Raw genomic sequence first — 9,049 nt, 5'->3', positions numbered from 1 at the left:
CTGGGTGAAAAGAACATTATCAATGAGGATGTTATTTTCTACACAGAAGATCAAAAAAATTATTGCCTGATGATCTTCTGAACTTCCCAATACCTTTCTGGTGCATTTCAGTCACTTCAAACTATACTTCCTTCAAAAGTACTGTCAGACTGATTTGTAATAGACTGTCATAGCCCAAATTTAAAAAGTAAACATTGGCCGCTGATTACATCACTTTTTTCACGATGGGGTCGTAGGCCAAAATATCAAAATGGGGTCGCGGGCCAAAAAGGTTTGGGAACCCCTGGACCGTTGAGATGTATCTTCATGCCGGTTTATATGACATCTCTTGCACTGTGAGCTGTTTTACAGCCAAATTTCAAGTGATGGCTCATGTTACTGAGACTTGCGTTAAGGCTCACGTTGCAAAAGATGCTATAAAGATGTAGGATCTTAATTTGACCACTCTACATCTGTACTAAGACAACAAGAAGATGGACTGAAGCATAATGTACAGTATCACACTAATATGAGCTATGCAGCGCTAGATACACACATGCACAGATGCACGCCCCCCCCCCCCCCCCCCCCCCCCCCACACACACACACACACACACACACACACACATGTAATCTTCAAAGATTATTTTCAAAGGTGAAAAATGAAATATACTTTTTGTACAGAGATTAAGCTGTGTATACTTTTAGATTGTCAAACTGTGCAACAGTAAAATGAAGAAAATAAGTACATGCTGTAGCTATATCTCTTGGCATCTAACTGACACAATCTTTTACACAAAAAAAAGATCTCTTCCCTTTGTTCTGGATAACATACATTTCCTATATTTCCACAGCTATTTGGAAAGTTGAGAACACAATAGGATAGGCTGGTTGATTGGGAATACAACACTCCTTCCCTGCTACGAACACTATCCCTCTCCAGCCACCCTTAATTAGTCCAAGTAAACAACACTAAGCTAATTCACTAAGCTAATTCAAAATATCGGGGCAGCTCATATTTACAAAATATGCAAATAGAAACATCTCTTTGGTTGTTGCGTTTACAGCGATTAAACTGTAGCAAACTGTAGTATACTGTAGAATACTATACTCCACACTGTAGTATCCCTTGATCGTATAGTGCTTACTACGGAATTTTGTAGTATACTGTAGAGTACTACACTATACACTGTAGTATCCCTCGATCATGTAGTGCAAGGATCATAAACTAGATTCAGCCACGGGCTGATGTTTTCTAGAGCAGGTGGTCGGGGGGCCGGAACATAATTTCAAATCATTTGCAGATTGGTCGCAAGAAGCCCAAAAATATATAATATTTGAGTAAAACATAACAATTTCAAACTTTGCTTATATTTGTATATGATCACGTGTCTATTACACGTGGGAATAGTTGGCAACAGATTTCCCAAATAAAAATAACTTGTAACTGATTTCCTGGTGTTTTTACAGTCTTTTATGTCCAACAATGAAAATGATAAATAATGAAAACTTGGAGGGCCAAATAAAGTCGGCCCACGGGCCACTAGTTGATGAACCCTGATGTAGTGCTTACTATATAATTTTTTGAATACTGTCGAATACTACAGTACACATTGTATTGGTATGCTAATATTGAATTTGCAAATGTCCTTCCCCACACCCCAATTTGTGCCACAGATAGATAACAAAAGAGAATAAATAAAAAATATTATAGTAAATACTACAGTATACTACAGTAATGTCTGCAAAAACACTACAGTAAAAACTACAGTATACTACAGTTATGTCTGCAAAAACACTATAGTAAATACTACAGTATACTACAGTAATGTCTGCAAAAACACTATAGTAAATACTACAGTATACTACAGTAATGTCTGCAAAAACACTATAATAAATACTACAGTATACTACAGGAATGTCTGCAAAAACACTATAGTAAATACTACAGTATAATACAATAATGTCTGCAAAAACATTACAGTAAATACTACAGTATACTAGAATAATGTCTGCAAAAACACTATAGTAAATACTACAGTATAATACAATAATGTCTGCAAAAACACTACAGTAAATACTACAGTATACTAGAATAATGTCTGCAAAAACACAATAGTAAATACCACAGTATACTACAGACAGATCCGCAAGAACACCACAGTAAATACTATAGTATATAAATATAGTAATACTACGAAAGTATAGGTATATATCATTTTTTCATGTGGAGTGTCTCAATGTGACAACTTTCTAATGTTCTCTTGCAACTTTCAAAGGCTCACGCACACACCAACACACACACACACACACACACACACACACACACACACACACACACACACACACACACACACACACACACACACACACACACAGTATAAAATGCTACCTAACCCGTCTCATTCCTATAGTGCCACGGGCCAGAAGAGCCATCAACTCCTCTCAGTCAATCTACCATCACTTTCCACCAGATGAGGGACTTGTGTGAAGAGAATAAATAATATTGCATTATTTTCTCTGGTCTGTTAATTCTGTATTCGCTTGTGCCTTAGTGTCTTCCTCAGAAAATGACACTCACCTCACAGTCAAGCCATCCTGCAGTAGTACAGACAGCCGTTAGGAGCAAAGGTCAAACCTATCATAATAGTATTTAATCTAGAATTTCCCCCCTAACATCTCTGCAGTCATATTTCTGATTCTCGTCTTAGAGGCCTTGCTTCTGAAGGCATCGTCAGACTCCTGGTATCCTGATTGTGTTCAGAATGTACAGAGACTGTGTCTGTGTTTGTCTCCTCCAGTGTTGCGTTCTCAATGCCGTTCTCAATAGCACCCTGATCCTCCATTTTTACCTCCTCCTTCTCCTTCTCCTCCCCATCCTCCTCTTTCTCCTCGTCAAACGTCTCCTCCATCTCCACTTTTTCAAGGGCCACCTCGTTCTCGTAACAGAAGGAGTTGGAGCACTCGACCAGAGACTTCTTCTCGGCCAGGTCCCTGGCACTACACTGGGGCGTGCTGCTCACCTCGTAGGTTTTCTCGAAGCGTGAGTAGTCCACCTTGTAGTAGTTATTTTCCTCGAACAGGACTGGCTCGAAGCGGTGGCCCCAGAGAACCTCGCTGGCCACGTAGGAGCTGCGGCACTGGGTGGTCATGGCCGTGGCTTCCACCATACCTTCCAGGATCACCACCATCTCAAACTGGGACGTTTCCAGCTCCTGTTTGCTCATCTCGTACAAGGGGCTGTCCTCGTCGATCTCATGGACGATGGTGATCGGCGACACCAGGAAGACGCGGTCGACGCCGCTGTCGAAGCCCACGTCGATGTCCATCTGGTCCAGGGGGATATACTCGCCTTCGGCCGTGGTTCGCGACCTGAGGAGGTGGGCGCGCACATGGGCCTCCACCAGGTGGCTCTTGCGCAGGTTCCCCACGCGCCACATCAGGCACAGCTTGCTGTCCCGCATGGCCACCGTGGCGTAGTGGCTGAAGAGCAGCGTCTCGTTCCTCTTCTTGGGCTTGGCCATCTTAGCCATGACGGCGCCAATGATGAAGGCGTCGATGATGCAGCCGAAGATGCTCTGGAAGACCACCATGAAGACGGCCACGGGACACTCCTCGGTCACGTAGCGGTAGCCATAGCCAATGGTGGTCTGCGTCTCCACGGAGAAGAGGAAGGCGGCGGTGAAGCTGTTGACGTTGGACACGCACATCTGCGTCTCATTCTCCAGGTCGCCGTAGGAGAGCGCTACCAGCCAGAAGACGAAGCCGAAGAAGAGCCAGGAGAGGAGAAAGGACAGGCAGAAGATGATCAACATCCAGCGCCAGCGGATGTCCACACAGGTGGTGAACAGGTCGGCAAGGTAACGCTGGCCCTTCTCGCTCATGTTGATGAACTGCACGTTGCAGTGGCCGTCCTTCTGGACGAAGCGGCTCACAGCCTGCTGCTGCGCCGCATGAACCTTGGCCACCGTGCCGTTGGCGTAGCCATTGGGCACGGCGGCGATGGCGGCCAGCTTCATGCCGTCTTCCTCGGAGGAGACAATGCTGTAGCGGTGGCTACGCACGCTCCCCATGGCTTCCCCCTGGGAGGAGGAGCAGCTGGGCCCAACCGCTGCTTCTGCTCTGGAAAACAGTCTGAGTTTTTGGTAGAAGCGTTGGAGAAACAGTTTTGAACGCTCGCGGGGACCCACTAAGACAGGAAATGTGGAGGGCAGGACTACAGGGTCCTAGTGAGTTGGATGGGGAAAAGCTGCTGTTGTACCGAGGCTTCTCCAGAGGAGAGCCGTGCTGGCGAGGGGCCTGCTCAGTCCTCCTCTCTTATGGGTGTCGTGGACCTCATCAGTGAAGTGGGCTGCGGAAAGGACAAGCAAAAAGGAAAGTCTGTGTTATTAAGACTAATTGGTGGAACCACGAGGAAAGATCAGCGGCGTTCAACCTATTGTCTAAATGATGCATTCAACACTCAAAGGTTCCAGCACCACAACTTGACAATTCACACGGAAGTAAATACATTCTACTGTACATTTTAGAATATTTAAGTAAACGTTGGGCTCAGGGATTGTAGACATCACAGACATTTTTTATTCCAGTTCTGTGGCAGCTGACAAGATAACAGATCCTCTCTGCTCTGCTTAGTGCTGGTATTAATTAGGCTAGGTCAGCCAATTGAAAGTCACATTACAGATCAGGTTCATGTTAATCAAACAAGTCATTGGAGCACAAAGGAACCTCTATGTGTGTCCATCACAGGAGGTTGGTGGCACCTGAATTGGGGAGGACGGGCTCATGGTAATGACTGGAGTGGAATAGGTGGAATGGTATCAAATACATCAAACACATTGATTCCAGGTGTTTGATGCCATTCCATTTGCTCCGTTCCGTCCATTATTATAAGCTGTTCTCCTGTGGTGTCCATGTATGTGGGTTTCTGCAAAAAAAGATCAGTGATCATACCTTTTCCCAATATCTTTTTACTTGATATTTTCCCCCCAATTCTTTATTTACATAGTGCTAATGTCAAGTGCTTGTCCCCCACTGTAAGAGTTAAATAGACATATTTTAGTCAATATTTTCTGTGGGATCTTCAATGATCTACTAGCGGAATAGAATAACACCTCTTCAGTTTCTTCTTCTACTCTTAACTCAACAACTTCTATAACGTAATTATGTAATCAGGTTTAAAGGGCCAGTCTGTAAACAAGCTCTATACAGGATGGTCTCTTTTAAAGCAACAATAACCTTGCAGTGCATGCAACAGAGCAACAAGGACAACTGAACTAGAAAAGCAAGTAACTATCGACTGCATTTGTGTGGCCTGAGAGAGCCATTAGAACACACCACAGGGTATGAATTATTATCTGCCGGCATACTTCCACCCTAATGCCAAAACAACTACCAGTGATTTGAACCACTGTCACAGAGAGAAGGTCAAGATGTTATTTGGATGAAGTCCCGTGTGAGAGGCAGTCGGTTGCACTCTGTGGTTATTTTGGTTGGCCCTTGCGGGTTGAAAAGACACATTTGTCTCTCGTTACGAGGTGTGATCTGTCTTGTCCATTGAAATATATTGGATAGTGAATACGTGTCCGCACTCTCAAATTCCCTTGGCATAAACGCTTGGTATTTAGAGTAGGCTATTACCAATTGATTTACACTAAGTAGGCCTTTTGATTGTAAAAGATAAAAGCTCTAAAGTAGAAGAAATCAGTGTGTATAATTTAACTCTTTTAATTATCCCTTGAAAATATTGCACTCTTTACTGAATGTGACTTTGAAAACGCACAGAGGTGCGTTCAAGACAACAGGGAACTCTGGGGGAAAAAAACAAGCATCCAACTTGGAATTCCAAGTCGGGAAACTCAGGCATCTTTCCGACATGAAGATCACTGACATCATGATTTTTTTCCCAGAGTTCCCAGTTGTCTTGAAAGCTCCATCTCATCCAAGTCCCTCATCTCTGTTTTGCTCATCCAGTGATGTCACCGTCTGGTTGACTAGGAATAGAAACTAGTGTTGATCTGCATGATGTACTATTGGGAGTTTGGGGCTTCATTTGTTAGAACTCCTGGGGCGCTATGCATATATACTGTTCCCGCCGGAGACTGGGGTTTAGTCCCCAACTCCACCTTCCAAACTATCCCTCCCACCTTTCTGCATCCCCTTTTATTTTCATATACAATACTCTCCTTCAACAAAAAAAGTAATTAAACAAGAATTTAGTTTACATGGACGAAGTCCTACTTAAAATGTAATTTATCATGATCAATCCATCATGTTTGTGTTGAACACATAAAACAGCTAAACTCTTGAGATACCACTAGATCAGTGAAACACCTGGAATAAAACAACAAAATAAAAATTACTCGTATCTATTTTTTACATCTGCAGTTCATAAGGTTTTCGGTGAATATTTCATGTAGCAACCTATGACCCATAGGCCAGGCCTACTATCCTGAGAGAGATGGAAGCTCATTCACAGTGAACCAGCCTCTTATGGGACGTCCTAATCTTCTCCAGCTAACTAACTACACCACCACACACCACACCCTATTACAATTAACAGGCCAAATCAGACCGCAACCACCTCATAATCACTATGCTTCCTTGCTATCTAACAAGTCATTTGGCCCCACTGACCATCTACCAATACCTGCGCTGTACCACAACCCCAACACAACTAAATGCATTGACTCAAGGCTAAAACAAACGGAATGAGGAAAGGATAAACCAATGGAAAGATATCCTGTATACATACACACTGACATAATACGACAGACCAAGAACATGAACATCAGACACCGGCAAAGACGCTGGTTACAGTATCAAACTGATACTGCCTACTGAGTTCAAAAGGTCAGGGACAACAAATAAGACTGGGGTGGAAATCAACAAACAGCACGCCTCAGTTACACCCAATCACTTTCCTCAAATGAAATGTGTCATTGTGAAGTCCGTTCATTAGATTCCACATCAACCCTTATCTAACCAGGTCATCAGTGTGACTGTATACACTGGGCTTAGCTGCAACACACAGACTGTCATTATGAAGTTCGTTCATTAGATTCCACATCAACCCTTATCTAACCAGGTCATCAGTGTGACTGTATACACTGGGCTTAGCTGCACCACACAGACTGTCATTATGAAGTCCGTTCATTAGATTCCACATCAACCCTTATCTAACCAGGTCATCAGTGTGACTGTATACACTGGGCTTAGCTGCACCACACAGACTGTCATTATGAAGTTCGTTCATTAGATTCCACATCAACCCTTATCTAACCAGGTCATCAGTGTGACTGTATACACTGGGCTTAGCTGCACCACACAGACTGTCATTATGAAGTCCGTTCATTAGATTCCACATCAACCCTTATCTAACCAGGTCATCAGTGTGACTGTATACACTGGGCTTAGCTGCACCACACAGACTGTCATTATGAAGTCCGTTCATTAGATTCCACATCAACCCTTATCTAACCAGGTCATCAGTGTGACTGTATACACTGGGCTTAGCTGCAACACACAGACTGTCATTATGAAGTTCGTTCATTAGATTCCACATCAACCCTTATCTAACCAAGTCATCAGTGTGACTGTATACACTGGGCTTAGCTGCACCACACAGACTGTCATTATGAAGTCCGTTCATTAGATTCCACATCAACCCTTATCTAACCAAGTCATCAGTGTGACTGTATACACTGGGCTTAGCTGCACCACACAGACTGCAACTGTTTATTTAGCCTGCGTGCAATTAGGACAGCACCAGCTGAGACAGATGGAAACTGGTTACATAAACCTGCTCCTTTAAAAAAAGATATTATTGCAAAGAATAGATCAATCATTTCTATCCAATATTCAGCAGCACTGCAGCACCATTCATTATGGAATGACCTGCTACTATGGGATGTCAGGGTTGACAGTTGGCTTTAATTAGTTGTTTTGAATCATGTTGTTCAGAATTAACAATATGATTGAGATAAATATTTTTCCTAGTCTAACTTTAAATTCGGATCATAATCAAATACGTGTAGCCTAATTTATTTAGGTAGGCTAGGCCGACTGTCATAATTTATGCATAGGTCTATAACGGCCAATGGAATAATCAAATACAGAAACACACTATAAGAAACAGCGATTAATAAACACTGATCAATTGATTATATATATATATATATATAATATATTTATTTATTTTCTGAAGCAATGGGCATAGGCTACTGGGCATAATCATATCAACCTGGGCTGGCCTACAGGCTGCTTTTTTCTCTGCGTGACAGGTGCACTAAAGGGAGAAAGTAACGGTTTATGTTTCGTTGTCAAGTCAATACACTTTCCAATTGATAAGGGAGCACTACCTCGGCTATTCATTGGATATGAGTTGCGTAAATTAAACATACTTGAATCTCGCTGACGCATCGATACCCACACAATTAGTAGCCTATAACCCACAGAAGATTAAATTAACTCCCTAACTCTCTGAAGTATATCGAAAAAAGTGCTTGTTGAACACTACAAATATGAGACAGCCTCATCAAAGACAGTAAAACTGAAATAAATAACAATATTTTTGCATGAACACTGTCTGGGCCTCTGGTTATATTTTAGATCATCACTCTTTGTAGAAATAAAGTAGGCTATGCCCGGTTCAATTTGTAGGCTAACATTATACAGAAGACTCGTTATTCACGGTTGCACCGTTAGAACAAAGTAACCGGACATTGTTTACCTGTTGATCTTTCGAGAGTAAATCAGCGGTAATTTATTCTAATACATCCCATGCATTCAGGTAGGTTTTTGCGTTAATATCCATATTTGGGTTCCACCATTCATATTTGATATCCGGATAGACATCGTAATTACTGCCATCAACCTCTTCAGCAATCACTGAAGATACTTTGCTTTGCACGGGCGGACTTTGAAAACACATGTGCCTATCCCCCGCCCTGTCGTTGTAGTCGACCAATAGAAAGCTACAGCGCTTGTTTGGACTCCAGCATCAAATAGTTCATCATGTTCAAAGCCCATGCGCGCACACAATTATAATAATAGACTGATTAAAGGGCAA

At 42.6% G+C, this 9,049-nt stretch overlaps 1 protein-coding gene across 1 annotated transcript; it reads right to left on the bottom strand.

The window, feature by feature from the left end:
• Window positions 1-2,035: 2,035 nt before the first annotated feature.
• On the bottom strand, window positions 2,036-8,875 carry LOC115171843 (inward rectifier potassium channel 2). Its single transcript, XM_029729023.1, has 2 exons — window positions 8,711-8,875; window positions 2,036-4,330 (listed from the first exon to the last, which is right to left on the bottom strand). The coding sequence occupies exon 2, from the start codon at window positions 4,050-4,052 to the stop codon at window positions 2,667-2,669; it is 1,386 nt and encodes a 461-aa protein (XP_029584883.1). The 5' UTR covers window positions 4,053-4,330; window positions 8,711-8,875; the 3' UTR covers window positions 2,036-2,666.
• Window positions 8,876-9,049: the final 174 nt, after the last annotated feature.

Source organism: Salmo trutta, chromosome 32 (assembly GCF_901001165.1).
Source record: "Salmo trutta chromosome 32, fSalTru1.1, whole genome shotgun sequence".
Lineage (NCBI taxonomy): Eukaryota > Metazoa > Chordata > Actinopteri > Salmoniformes > Salmonidae > Salmo > Salmo trutta.
Note: the sequence above shows the minus strand (reverse complement) of the source record. Positions and strands in the feature narration are given on the sequence as shown.